At 56.6% G+C, this 14,121-nt stretch overlaps 1 protein-coding gene across 1 annotated transcript in view; it reads left to right on the forward strand.

Annotated features, from left to right (window-relative positions):
* COL22A1 (collagen type XXII alpha 1) overlaps positions 1-14,121 on the forward strand; it is a 109,580-nt gene that overhangs the window by 81,434 nt on the left and 14,025 nt on the right. Inside the window, 9 exon segments of the mRNA XM_015561428.1 lie at positions 824-937; positions 1,512-1,565; positions 6,285-6,338; positions 7,268-7,321; positions 7,586-7,639; positions 8,752-8,805; positions 10,649-10,702; positions 11,823-11,876; positions 13,608-13,652. Of these exon segments, the coding sequence (XP_015416914.1) occupies positions 824-937; positions 1,512-1,565; positions 6,285-6,338; positions 7,268-7,321; positions 7,586-7,639; positions 8,752-8,805; positions 10,649-10,702; positions 11,823-11,876; positions 13,608-13,652 (537 nt within the window).

The raw sequence follows: 14,121 nt of genomic DNA on the forward strand, positions 1-14,121 counted from the left end.
TGGGCCGAGAGGAGCTCAGGTTCCCGCCACGGCAGCACTCGCTGCCCCTGAGACGCGGAGCGGAGCTCAGGCCCAGGGCGCCTGGATGAAACTCCGACCTGGAGCAAGGAGTCCCGCCGGGCGTGCCAGGTCGGGCTGTGGCCACGCAGAAGCCCTGAGGGTGTGGCCCCTTCCTGCTCCTTCCCTTGGAAACCCCTCCCGCCCTCCGCCATCGGGGTGGAGGCTCAGCTTCCTGCCCTGCTTCTCTCCGGCCCAGGCCCAGGGGACAGTGGCTGTTCCCCAGGCCCAGCGTCCGCACTGACGCCGCTCTCTGAGCGCGGTGGGTGCCGCTGCCGCCGGCTGGTGCGCTTTATTTTTTTTAAATCCTCACCCGAGGATATTTTTCCATCGATATTTAGAGAGAGTGAGGGAGACGGGGAGAGACAAAGAGAGAAACATTGATGTGACAGAAACACATTGGTTGCCTCCCGCACGCACCCCGATGGGGCTGGGGATCGAGCCTGCAACCGGGGTGCGTGCCCTTGACCGGAATCGAATCCGGAACCCTTCAGTCTGAGGGCCGGCGCTCTATCACTGAGCCACACTGGCCAGGGCTGTGTGTGCACTTTGGACATCAGTGCCCTGGGCTCTGCTCCCAGCAGCCTGCTGGCCAGAGTGGGGAGGAGCGGGGCAGAGGTTCCGACAGATCCGTGCTGACCTCTGGTTCAGATGGAGACAGAGCAGCCTGTGGAGGGTGACTCGCCCGCTGCCTTCCAGACGTGCAGCCTGTCGGAGAGGCGGGGCTCCTTTGCTCTACAAGTAACTGTTACATGTTCTCTCCCAGGACGTGTGCAAGGACTGCCCTCCGGGTCCCCCGGGCCTGCCTGGCCTGCCGGGCTTTAAGGGGGACAAAGGGCTCCCGGGAAAGCCAGGGCGAGACGGCACAGACGGGAAAGAGGTGAGGAGGAAGGGGACGGTGCTTCCACTGCAGCGTCCTGTGTCCTCGTGGAGGTCCCGGGCTGCCTCCCCAGTTCCCATGGGCCAGCCCAGTCCAGGGCGTGACCCTGGGAGGCAGGGTTGTTGGGCTGCAGGAGGGCCTGGCTCCCACACCGCTGACCACATTAGTGTGGGTCCACCTGTGAGTCCACAGCCACTCCCTCTGCTCCGGCTGCTGGGGCGGGGAAAGCCCAAGGGGAGGCCCTCAAGTAGGAGTCGCAGGGTGATGGGTCGCTGCTGACTGGGTGTGGGCTCCCACACTCATTCTTTTCTTTTTAGAGATGGAATATTTAAAAAAAAAATTTTTTTTATTGATTTCAGAGAGGGAGGGAAAGATAGAAACATCAGTGATGAGAGAGAATCACTGATCAGCTGCCTCCTGCACACCCCCTACTGGGGATCGAGGCCGCAAGCTGGGCATGTGCCCTGACCACAGGGAGTTGAGCGTGACCTCCTGGTTCATAAGTCGGCTCTACCACTGAGCCACCAGGGCCAGGCAGGACACTCATTCCTGTTCCCTTTGTTCCCTGCTGCAGGGAGAGGCTGGGCCCAGAGGCCTTCCAGGACCCCCGGGAGCTGCTGGCGCACAGGTGAGTGAGCCTCATCCCCCGCCCCTCACTGCTTAGTCTGCGGGAGGAGGAGCGATGTCTGCGTGAAGCAAGGATGGTTTACCAGCAGAAACCCCACGTTCAAGGCCTCACCCCGGCACTGACACTCCTGGTGACCTCGGGCCTGGCAGGGTCACTCCCCTTCGTCCAGTCTCAGGTTGTTCGCGTACAGACACGCGAGGGGTTGACAGTATGAGATGAGCTGCGGGACTGGGATGTGTAGTCTCACTGGTTCAGGCACGGCCTTTGGAGCTGTGTGGCTTTAGGCAGAATCCTTGACCTCTCTGGGCCTCACCTTCCCGCTCGCTAATGATAATAAGAACAGCCTCCGCGGTGTGTTAGCGTGGGCGGACGTAGGCCCGGGGAGAACATGGCTCAGGAACATCACGGCTAGGCAGGTGCTTGGAGAAGGCGGATGAGTATGAATGAGTGAGGCTCGCCCTGCGGCTCACAGAGCAGTGGGTGCTCTGGCTGCCAGGAGTGCCTGCCTGTGGCCTTTGCCCTCCCGCTGGGGACGGCATTTAGCTCTGAGAAGAGACCGCATGAGCACTGGCACGGGGGCGGGGGGGGGCACCTCCCACCCTCATCCCTGGCCCCCAACCCTGGGGCCCTCCTGGGCCCTCCCTGACCCCCCTGTGGCCCCTGCAGCTGCAGGCTGTGGCCACCACCCCTTCCAACCTTTTATAAAAGTGCCGCCACGGCAGTGGTCCCTGTGGCCTGCCTGGGACACAGCGTGGCTCGTCTGCCGGGAGAGGCAACATCAGATGCCAGTAGGCGAAGGCGCTGGGCAGACCTTCCGGGCGGAATCCCCTCTGACCTGGGACGGTTCTCACCTCCCGCCCTGTTTCCTCTCTTCCCACCGGTCGCTGCCTCCGTCCTGGAGCATTCTCACCAGGCGGCCCTTTATTTTATTTATTTATTTATAATATATTTTATTGATTTCAGAGAGGGAGAGGGAGAGACAGAAACATCAATGGTGAGAGAGAATGATGGATCGGCTGCCTCCTGCTCGCCTCTCACTGGGGGTTGAGCCCACAGCCCGGGCCTGTGCCCTGACCGGGAATCGACCTCTGACCTCCTGGTTCATAGGCCGATGCTCAACCACTGAGGCACACTGGTCTGGCCCAGCGTCCCTTTCAACAGTTCCCTCCACGTCAGGAGCTGGCAGGTGGGTCAGAGATGGGCCATCCCTCCAGGCCTGAGGCTGTGTGGGGAGGAGACGGATGAGTTGGTGACTCGCAGGGCAGGCAGGCGGCTGGTGGGCAGCGAGAGCGGTGGGCACAGCCCCGGCCTTGGAGGCCAGGTGCTCCGGGCCCGGCTCTGCCTCCTCTGCGCTGACTGACACTTGCTGACGGGGGGTAGGGTCTGGGCAGTTCACTGACCTCTCTGACCTCAGGCCCGCCCCTGGTCAAGCTCGGGGAGGATGAGGCAGGCGGCGTTCCCAGAGCGCCAGCGATGTGCGGGCTCGGAGGAAGCGAGGGACACGTGGAAGAAAGTCTGAGCGTCCGCAGTCATCGCTGCTGAGTGACAGCAACCATCGCACGTGGCCTCAGCTTTCCTGTCTGTTCTCTGGCAGTAGCCCCACCCCGTGGAGTTACCTCATTGGCTAGATTAGAAAACACACGTATTAAATACATATATATACTGCTATTTATATACATTTTACATCGGCTCAGGGTATTAACAATGACGTGCATGGAATGGGGTCTCACTGGGGGAGCCCGGCAGAGTGCCCAGCCAAGAGGGGGCGGGGCTCGGCGAACGTCAGCCTCTCTGCTGGGAGGAAGTGAGTCAGGTCGGGGTGCTTTGCTGGCTTTGAGCCCCACCTGCGTGCAGAGGAGACGAGGCCGGCCGTGGAGATCCGGGAGCCGCGATTGTCATTGTTAGGAGACGGGGATGGAGACCACGCCAAGCCCAGCCCGAGGGCTGGAGTCCGAAAGGAGCCATTTCTTTGAAAGCAGTTGTCCTGCATGTCAGAGGCCCGTGCGCCGTGGGCCTATTCACTGAGAGAACAACGGGGCCTGCTGACGGGGTGCTGGCTTTGTGGGCCTGAAAGCAGCAGAAATAACCGCATGCCGAGATGTTGGAACAAGTGCCCCCTCCCCCTTGTTTCCTGCTCAACACACGGCACGGGCACCTGTCGCATTCGCTCCCCCACACCCCACGGCCCCGGAGGTGGGGGTGCCGAGCTCAGTAATCAGCATCGCCAGGAACTGCGGACACGGCGCATCCTTCCGGGGAGAGGGCTGGGCATGAAGTCTCAGCGGGAGAACTCTGGGTTCTGGATTGGAAGGGCCCTCTAGCCCAGTGGTTCCCGACGTGGCGCACGCCCCACAGGGGGGAAATTCGAGAATGAGTTATTAACAGGGAATTTCTTGCGTTTCTTATGGGTCTAGGGCAGTGATGGCGAACCTTTTGAGCTCAGTGTGTCAGCATTTTGGAAAACCCTAACTTAACTCTGGTGCCCTGTCACATAGAGAAATTTTTTGATATTTGCAACCATAGTAAAACAAAGACTTATATATTTGATATTTATTTTATATATTTAAATGCCATTTAACAAAGAAAAATCAACCCAAAAAATGAGTTCGCGTGTCACCTCTGATACGCGTGTCATAGGTTCGCCATCACTGGTCTAGGGGCTTCCTATACAGCATATAGAAATATGTTGTGACATTTATGCATCTCAGGTCTCTATTCTGTGTTCTGAAACTTTATTTGCTATTTCTTCATATCACTTCATATTCTTATTTTTTAACAGTTTCTTAGTGATTTCTTCCTCAGTACTTCAGCTGTCCTTTCGTTCTTTCATTTTCTCTTTCACGGATGCCATGTTCTTTGGAAGCTTGTTTAGACCAAGTTCCTGGCCTTTTTGGCTTCCTTCACATGACTAGGAGTCACTTTTGAATAATAATAATAATTCTATGTCACGGGTGGGGGGTGGGCCTCAGATGTTAGAGATGCTTAGGTGGGGCACAGCCAGGAAAAGGCTGGGGACCAGGGGGCTAGGTAGGCCTCCCTGTCCTTTGTTTACTGATGAACAAACGGGAAGCCAGGCCCGGCTCAAGGATGCGGACGGGCCTGGAACCGGAGCCAACGTCGACTCGCTGCCAAAAAGATGAACTCTCGCTGTGTAAGGCCTGCTCTCAGGCACCAAGACGTTCTCCTGGAACCACATCTCCCCGAAGCACATCTGTTCTCCAGTGACCGCGGGGCCAGCGGAGAGGCCGCTCAGAGACCGGGCGTGAGCGCTGCCTCGGGGCTGGGCTGGGAGGGCGTGGGGCAGGTCGGGTGTCGCAGTGTTTTCCTGACCAGTGATGCTGACGACGATGGTGGCGACAGCGAGGACGAGAGGGCGATGGTTAGTGTTCACCGGGAGCCAACAATGCAGGGCCTCTGGCCTGAGAGTGCCCCGGCCTTGAGGTCACTGAGCCGCACAGCGTGGTGACGGGGACGCTGCGATTCTCCCTTAGAAGCCAGGATACGGGGAGTGGAAGGACTTGCCCAGGCACTCACATCAGCACGTGGCCAAGGCGTGGTTCACACCCAAATGATGCGGAATGACTGTGGCCACCAGTGTGTACTGAGCTCCGCCAGCGCCAGAGCTCCGTGCTAAGCACCTCCCGTGCTAAGTCTGCCCTGGCTTTATGTCCCTACCCTGTCATGGGTAGGCGTCGTTATTGTCTGATTTAGGGTCTAGATGACCGGCTCAGGGTCCCGCAGGAAGTCGGGGAGGGGCCAGGAGCGTAGGCACCAGACGGTTTCCTCTCCACCCAGCCCCTGCCCGGTGCCACCCGCCCGTCACCTGCTCAGCTGCCCACTGCTCACCCCATACCTGCCCGGCAGTGCCCAGACACCGCTGGCCCTGCTCCCCTCCCTGCCCCCTGCCCCCTGTAACACCCCACGTTCCTCCCACCTGACCCTGCTCTCTGCATCCTGAACCTTCCAGGCCCCCCACTCCCACCTCCCTGCACACACACACACTGTAGCCAGAGGAGCCCTTCTGACACCCGGGGCGTCCACACCTCCTCCTCGTGCTTGCCAAAGCCCCCAACTCCGTCCGTATTCAAGGATCGGCCACGAGGCTCTCAGGAAGGGGGCTCTGCCTGTCTCCCCCGCCATCTCCCTGCGCCCCCCCAGCACCCACAGCCCCGTCAGCCATCCCATCTCCCTGCCCCCCCAGCACCCACAGTCCTGTCAGCCATCCCTCCTCCCTGCCCCCCCAGCACCCACAGCCCGGTCAGCCATCCCATTTCCCTGCCCGCCCCAGTACCCACAGTCCTGTCAGCCATCCCATCGTTGGTCCTCCAGCCAGACTTCATTTCTGTCGCTGACACCCGCTGGGTCTGCAGCAGGAACTTGCTCTGCGCCTGGTGAGGGCGGGGGGATGAGCGATGAGCCGGTGGATGAACCATGCGGACTGCCTTTCTCAGCGTGGCTCTAGCGCAGTGGTTCTCAACCTTCTGGCCCTTCAAATACAGCTCCTCATGTGGTGACCCAACCATAACATTATTTTCGTTGCTACTTCATCACTGTAATGCTGCTACTGTGATGAATCGTCACGTGAATATCTGATATGCAGGATGGTCTTAGGCGACCCCTGTGAAAGGGTTGTTCGACCGCCAAAGGGGTCGCGACCCACAGGTTGAGAACCGCTGCCTAGGGAGCTGCGCACTGACTTGTGTTCTCTGTTCCCCGAAGGGAAGTACAGGAGAGCGCGGAGCGGACGGCGAGGCGGGGCCGAAGGGCGACCAGGTAAGCGGGGCCGCCTCTCCCGGCACCTCCCACGCTTCCTGAGCATCACCGTCCTGCTTCCCACCTGGATCCCCGGCTCCTGGTCACGCTCCCCACCGGGGACCCCCAGCTCTCCAAGGAGCCGGCTTTTCATTGGTTTTTGGTTAATCCTCTCCTGAGAACGTTTTTTCCATTGATTTTTAAAAATATATTTTTTAATTGTTTTCAGAGAGGGAGGGAGAGGAAGGGAGAGGGAAAGATAAACATTAGTGATGAGAGAGAATCATTGATCAGCTGCCTCCTGCACGCCCCCCACTGGGGATCGAGCCCAAAACCTGGGCATGTGCCCCGGCCTGGAATGGAACTGTGACCTCCTGGCTCCTAGGTCGATGCTCAACCCCTGAGCCCCGCCGGCCGGGCCCATTGAGTTTTCGATGAGCCGTCGAAGGCGTTGCAATCCATGGTGAACGTTGCAGCTGGTGTTTCAGGTGGCAGGAGCGGGGGGGTGCAGGGCAGGAAGTCATTTATTTATGGTGGTTTGCTTGGCTTTATGGCATGGTTGTGTGAAATGTTTTTAATTTGTTTTTTATTGTTGATGGTATTACAGATACCTCCCCCCCTTCCCCCGCCCACACTTTACACTTGTTTAGTTCTTACTGTAATTCGCGCGGACTCCTCTCTGTGTGGAGACGTGGATCTTTTTCCTAAAAGAACTGTATGATTGTCGTCGTGGGGCACACGATCCCTGTAACCCGCTGCAGCTTGTAGTGTGTCTGTGTGTTTGCTGGTTTTCAGCTGTTGCCCTGGGGCACTGCACTCGCACACACAGACGAGAGCAGGTCAGGACGGACCCCTGCGCGTCAGGCAGCCACATGTTCTCAGCTGTTGTGGCCGCTCTCGTTCCCATCTGTCTCCTCACTCACTTCCACTCCTTTTTCTCTCTTTCCCAGGGCCGCCCCGGAGTTCCAGGTCTCATGGGGCCCCCGGGGAATCCTGGGCCACCTGTAAGTACCTGTCTTCGGTCCCCTCCTCTGTCAACCCTGTCCCCCGAACGCACCCCATTCTCACTGCAGATGCTGCCTCCCCACTGTCGTTGTGTCCCAGAGATGAGCCCAGCCCGTGGGGAAGGCAGAGGCTGCTGGGAAATGCTGAAGTTCAGGCCGCGGGGCAGGGCCCAGGGCGTGAGATCCGCGCGTTGCTTTGTGCTCAGAGCCGTGCTCCTGACCGCGGCCAGGCGCACACCTCACCTCGCGCTTGGTTGTCCCTAGGGAGCCGCTGGAGTCTCGGGAGCTGCCGGACCGCCAGGCACCCAGGGGCCACCGGTACGTTCCTCCATCTGGGGCTGGGGCTGGCTTTCCCAGAAGCCCAAGCGCTCACCCACCTGCCCTGGTCCCCTCTGCCCCCGAGGCTGTCTCTCCTAGTCCACCGCTGGGAGACCTTCCCCCGAGCCCCAGTCACCTGGCCTCTGAGGTTAAGGCTCAGGAGAGATGGCCTGGGACCTGAGACCAGAATGCAGCTGCAGCCAACACAGGCCCACGAGGAGCCCGTCTCCCGGCCGCTCTCTGTGTGGCTTCTGTGTGAGCAGGCGCAGGCAGGAGGGCTTGGCGCAGACCCCGAGCCTGTGGCCATGCGCCAGGGAGCGCGCCATGGGAGGTCGCTGCTGTCGGCCAGTGTTCAAGAGGCAGAGTGTCGCTAAGGAAGGGGAAGTCGGGGTCAAGGCCTGGAAACCACAACAGGGAGCTGGCCTCTGACCCCGGCCTTCATCTCAGACCCCGAGGTGTGCTCACCGCCGGAGCTTCCAGAGCCCCTCGGATTCAGCGGGCAGGGGGCCCAGTGGCAGGCATCGGGCCGTGGCCCCTGCGCACACTCTCCCTCGAAGGACTACATGGCGGACGAGTGTCCCTGATCTCACTGACCGCCCTGAGCATTAGGAAGGTCCTGAATCCTGACCCCCCTTCATAACTAAGGAAAGGGGGGGTCAGAGAGGCGAAGTGACGGTTCAGGGTCGCACAACGGGGAAAGGTGAGCGCCAGGCACAGACCCCGTCTCAGGAATCGCGGGGTCATGTTCCCAGCCTGGCTAAGCCGCAGGTCAGGCCCAGCGTCTCGGGGCTCTGGTGCCAGGAGTCCTGTGGGAGTCACCCAGGCGGCTTTCTCCTCCTCAGATGTCTTTTCCTCACCCGGCCCCCAGTCTCTCCCTCCTGAGGCCCTGCAGCAGGGCCGGGTGAGTCCCAGTCTGCACACCGGGCTGCCTAGGCATGTGCCCAGGACCCCTGCCCGGGGAGCGATGCCAGAAGCAGGAGGCAGGCGCAGAAGCACCGCTGTTTCTCACCTGCGACCCCCCAGCCCTCGGAGGCAGTCCTGTGTGACATCATCTGCTGCAGAACAGCCAGCCCGAGAGATTTGATGGTGTTTTTCTGTCTTGGATCTTTTAGGGGAAAGAAGGTCCCCCCGGCCCCGGAGGCCCATCGGGGTTACCCGGAATCCCAGTAAGTGACATTTAAAAAATCCAGTCTCTCTCCTACACAAGCAAACAAAACTGTATTTCACCTTCGTTAAAGCAAGACACGGTCCCCAGGGGAATTGTGTGTGTTATAGAACACTAGTGGCCCGGTGCACGGATTCATGCACATCGAAAGGAAATTGATTAGAAGAAATGTTTTAATATCGCTATTTGCCCTTTGTTTATAATAGAAGTGTCAGGGATGAAAGAAAATTAGTAAAATGTATATGAAAATAATATGTAAATTGATTAATAAACAATAACAACATGCTATAACAACAATGAAGTCATATAAAAACAACAAAAACAATATAAAAACATTGATAAAAACAACGACTGGTAAGTTGATTAAACTCATTCTAATCTCTCCCTTTATACCGCATTAAGAGTAAAAACACTTTCAGAGTGCTTGCCTAATGTCAACAAAAACAGCCGCATTCACAATCGACAATGACAGGTCGAAACACACGTGTGTGATTGGCGCCAGCAAGAGCTTTATAGGTACGTGCATGTGTGAGTCAACGTTTAATTTTAAATTGCCAGTGCATGTCGCACGTTCAGCCAGTCACTTAGCCTTTTATATATGTAATGAGAAGAAAAATAGTCACTCAATTAAACTAAATTTTCGGTGGGGTCTATCTTAGTATCATTCTTTTATGTACATATTTGTTTGCTTATTTAAATAGTATATTTTGTCTGTCCACACATATATGTGTATGCATACATATGTGTATGTGTATGTGAATGGTGTCTATATATACCCATACAGTTAAGGCAATAGAATCATACACATGTATGCATACAGAATTGAGATAATTAACTCTTGTGATAATATAAACATTTTCTATTTTCCACGCTGGTATTGCATGTTTCTAAATTTTACCTACACTCCATCTAATAAATGTCCCCTACGATATATGTTCACGTCTCTCCTGCCTCACGAGTCTTAACAGTTAGTTTTTAAATCTGCAGGAGACTAGCTTGCATGCATAGCCCCTTTCTGATTCTGTATGATGCTCCCTAAAGTGGGGTACTTGTCAGAGGTTAGTCTTGTCTGAGGTTCTAGAATCGAGCTGCATGATTCTTTCCACAAATGCTGGGCTTTTTAACTCAGCAGCCTTCCCCCCAGGATGGAGCTCTCCGCTCTGTTAGCAACACGGCCGGTCGGGAGAGGCCAGGGCTGCCTTCTCCGCTGGGAACAAATCCTTGTATGTGGCTGCAGTCTGGCCGGTGCCTGCTTCTGGGCCTCCATGGGCCACAGCGCCCCCGCTCCCCACTTGCCCTCCATGGTGCCTTCTTTCCTTCCAGCTGTACTGGCTTCCTTCTGGGCCTAGGACACTCCACATCCTTGCCTCTCCCGGCCACAGGGCCTTTGCACGTGCATTCCTGTCTGCCCAGAAAGCCCTCTCCTCACTCCTAGTGAACAGCAGATGCTTTTGACCTTTGCAGCCCCTCGTGAGCTCCAGGAGCCGTGCTGAGTGCTGTCCACCATTCGGTGCGCTCCTCGTCTTCGTCAGCACTGGTGTCTCCCCTCCTCACCGCGTGCTCAGTCAGAGCCCAGACACGAGGCCCATCATCCCACGTTTGACCTCGGGAATGTGTCCCAGAGGGCCTCTAGACCGACAGCAATAACAAAGAAACGTTTGGAATCTCTTGATTTTTTATTATTTGCCAGACACTGCGGACCAGACATCCGAGCCTGAATGTCAGTGCTGGGGAAAACCAGGAAACCAGCCCAGTTCTGGCGGGTGAAGCGCCTTTTTAGCTGCTGCGTGTGTCCCCGCCCCGCGCATCTCGGGGCAGATGACCCATGTGGGTTTCTCTTGCAGGGAGCAGAAGGCAAAGAGGGCAGGGACGGAAAGCCCGGCGCCCCCGGAGAGCCGGTAAGGGACCGACTTCTCACCATCCCACCGGCCCAGGCAGCGCTTTCTCGGTAACAGCCGCTACGTGCCCAGGAGCGGCTCCGGCCTGGGCACAGTGAAGGCTACTTTCTGTGTGTTACTTCTGCCACTTCTATACTCTAGGGACATGGATGGGGAAGTAGACAGTAGATAGATAGGTAGATGATGGGTGGATACACAGGTAGATGGGTAGATGATGGGTGGATACACAGATAGATGGGTAGATGATGGGTGGATACACAGGTAGATGGGTAGATGATGGGTGGATACACAGGTAGATGGGTAGATGATGGGTGGATACACAGGTAGATGGGTAGATGATGGGTGGATACACAGGTAGATGGGTAGATGATGGGTGGATACACAGGTAGATGGATGATAGGCAGCCTTTTGAGTTGCCTGCTGCATAATTTTTATTAGGAGTCATTTGAGCCATAATTACAGTAATACAGAATGCCATATAGAGACTCTGGAGCCAAAATGCCTAGGGCAGAACCCCAGCTGTGTGACCTTGAGCAGATCTCACCCTCTCTGTGCCTCAGTGTTTGGCCTGAGGGGGAACAGCAGTGCCTCCCTCATTGGGTTCCAGTGCAGAGGCATTGATAGACTCCGATGAAGTGCTCCCTTCTACCCGCATGTTGAAAACCCTCAACAGTTGCTGGTTGTGAGCATTTTTCTGCTGGTAACAGGCCAGTGATGGGATGGCCAGCCCACCTGACTAGGGCCCAGGAGCCAGGCCCCTGTTCCCCTGATCACAGAGACCTATGAGGGGATGGTCCTGGAGGTGGCCGGTGGGGAGGCACGGAGCCCTTTATGACGGGGCCTGCGTCGTTTCTCAAGCAGCCGGGCACCTCTGAGAAGGCGAGGGCTGAGGGCCATCACTGTAGAGATGAACCCGAGGAGCCAGCATGTCCCAGGGGCCCCGGGACGCAGCAGGCTGGGTGCGGGGTGGTGCTGTGAATGGGTGACAATGGACCATAGGGCCGGGGGTGGGCTGGCAGGCAGGGACAAGCATGTGGAATGTAGTGCTAGGAAGCCCAGGCAGCAAGAATGGGGGGATCCCTTATGCTCCCCTCAACCCTTTCTCTTCCTCTCTCCTCAGGGCAAAGCAGGAGAGCCGGGCCTGCCAGGACCAGAGGGTGCCCGCGGACCCCCCGTAAGTGTTGTGCATGTGTGAGCATGTGTGTGTTTGTGCACGCATGTGTGTACGTGTGCTTGTGTGTGCATGTGTGTGATTATGTGTGGGTGTGAGTTTGTGATTGTTTTGAGTGTGTGCGCGTATGTGTGTGAGTGTGAGGGCGGTGGGGGTGAGTGTGCGCATGTCTGTGTGTGTACGTGAGTGCATGTATGTGTGTGTGACTGTATGATTGTGTACGTGAGTGTGTGTGTGACTATGACTGTGCGCGTGTGTGTGTGACTGTGTGAGTGTGTATGTGTGAGTATGAGTGTGCGTGTGTGTATGTGCATAAGTGTGTGAATGTATAACTGTATGACTGTGTGTGTATGTGTGTGAGTGTGTGACTGTATGACTGTGAGTGTGTGACTGTATGATTGTGTGTGTGAGTGTGTGTGTGAGTGTGCGCTGTCCCTTGTAGAATAAGCATCAGCCACACGGCTCTGACGCGGTGGGTAAGGTCTCCGACGGCCAGGCCGCGGGGTGCAGGGTCCCTCCCCTTCAGGCCCCGGGCTCTCCTCTGCAGGAGAGCACCTCTCAGTGCTCCCTGTGCGGCTGCGAGGTGCGTTTTCCAAATGCAGCCACGTGACCACGTCGTGGTTCTAAGGCTCCTTTGTTCTTGTCCTGTTTGTTATCGTTTTTGTGGCCTTTCTCTGGATGATGGAACCTGAACAGGAGTCTTCATTTTAGCTTTGAACACTTTCCACAGCTAGAGGTGTTTTCCCAAGTTTGAAAGTAAGCCATTCTCATTGCAAAGCAGTAACAATGATGATGGTAATAATTAAAAAAATAAAGTAACGTCATAGAGAAGAACATAGTTACCTGTAATTCTACAACACAGAGAGGTAAAGCTCTGTGAATGGCCCAGTATATTTTTTATGGTCTTTTTTATGTGCATGAATTCTGACTTTTATGGGCCCAAATCTCTACCTGGGTGTCAGGCTATCATAGATAACATGTTTTTTATAAAAATGAACTCATTCTGTATGTTTTGGGGTTGTTGAGGATTTTTTTGTGTGGGTTTGTTTGCTTTTGCTAAATACTTTACTCCTTCATAATTTTAAAATTGTTTTCACAAATCCTTAAATTTGTTTTTGGAAAAAAGTACCATTTTTCATGAAAATTCTAAAATCCAATTAACTGGCGAGAAGGAGGAGATCAAAATGCCAGTTCTCTTTCCTTAATGTGTTTTTCTGTAAAAAGAGCAATAACTCCCCTGGCCCACATTCAATACGAAGGAAATAAAACAGGAAATCCATGTCATTTTTGCTGAATCCCGCTGCTTTCCACCCGATCACACCGGGAAGAGAACCTCGGGGTGGAGAAGGCACCTGCGTGGGGCCCAAGACCTAGGTGGCGCCTGCTGACCGGGCGGGAGGGCTTCCTGGTGTCACCATGGAGACCCATGTGCTGGGGCCTGTGTTGGGGAAGGACCAGCCCAGTGGTGGGAGGCCAGGAGGAGGACGAAGAGGAAGCCTGAGGCCAGGCAACACCCGAGCTGCCACCCCACCACCTGGGGCATGTGTGCCGCGCTGGGACTGAGCCGGGAGGAAGGGCCCTCACGCAGTCCACGGGCATCGGCGACATGGCCAGCGCCCAGCACAGAGCAGGGCCCGCACCTCTTAGCGGGTGGAGAGTGAGGGGAGTCAGGACCCGCCCGGCCATCTCGCCAGCCTGCCCTCCGGTGGGATAACTCCGGTCTCTCTCACCCAGGGCTTCAAGGGACAAACGGGCGATGCTGGCGCCCCCGGCCCCCGGGTAAGTGATGTCTTGCCGCGAAGGTCGTCCCAGGTGGGCCTGGCTGGCGCTTCCAGCCACTGGGCTCCTGGGCCCTGCAGGCCAGTGCGACACCTTGTCACCCAAGAAGCCTAAAGCGTCATCCCTCGCCTGGTCTAGTTTTTCTAGAAATTTCTCGGCGGTGGGGGGCAGACACTGACTTACAAACAGTTGGACCAGGTCAGCTGGAATCCAGGTGGCACTGGGCTGGGCTGCAACCACTGAGCATCGGAGGCCCAGGGCCCAGAGCGCACGTGTGGGGAGCTTCGGTTTATCCTCAGGATCAATGAGCAGAAGCCCCTGCTGTGCCCTGTGAATGGGGAGAAGATGGGGTGCGGGGGGTCAGCAGGTGAGGAGGCAGAATCCCAGGCTGTGTGCCCGGCCCTTCGCTGCTGTTTCCTGCAGCTCAGAGGGGCGCACGGCCCAGGACTCACACTGGCCTGTGGGCACC

The sequence above is a fragment of the Myotis davidii genome, unplaced genomic scaffold (genome assembly GCF_000327345.1).
Source record: "Myotis davidii unplaced genomic scaffold, ASM32734v1 scaffold30, whole genome shotgun sequence".
NCBI classification, from domain to species: domain Eukaryota; kingdom Metazoa; phylum Chordata; class Mammalia; order Chiroptera; family Vespertilionidae; genus Myotis; species Myotis davidii.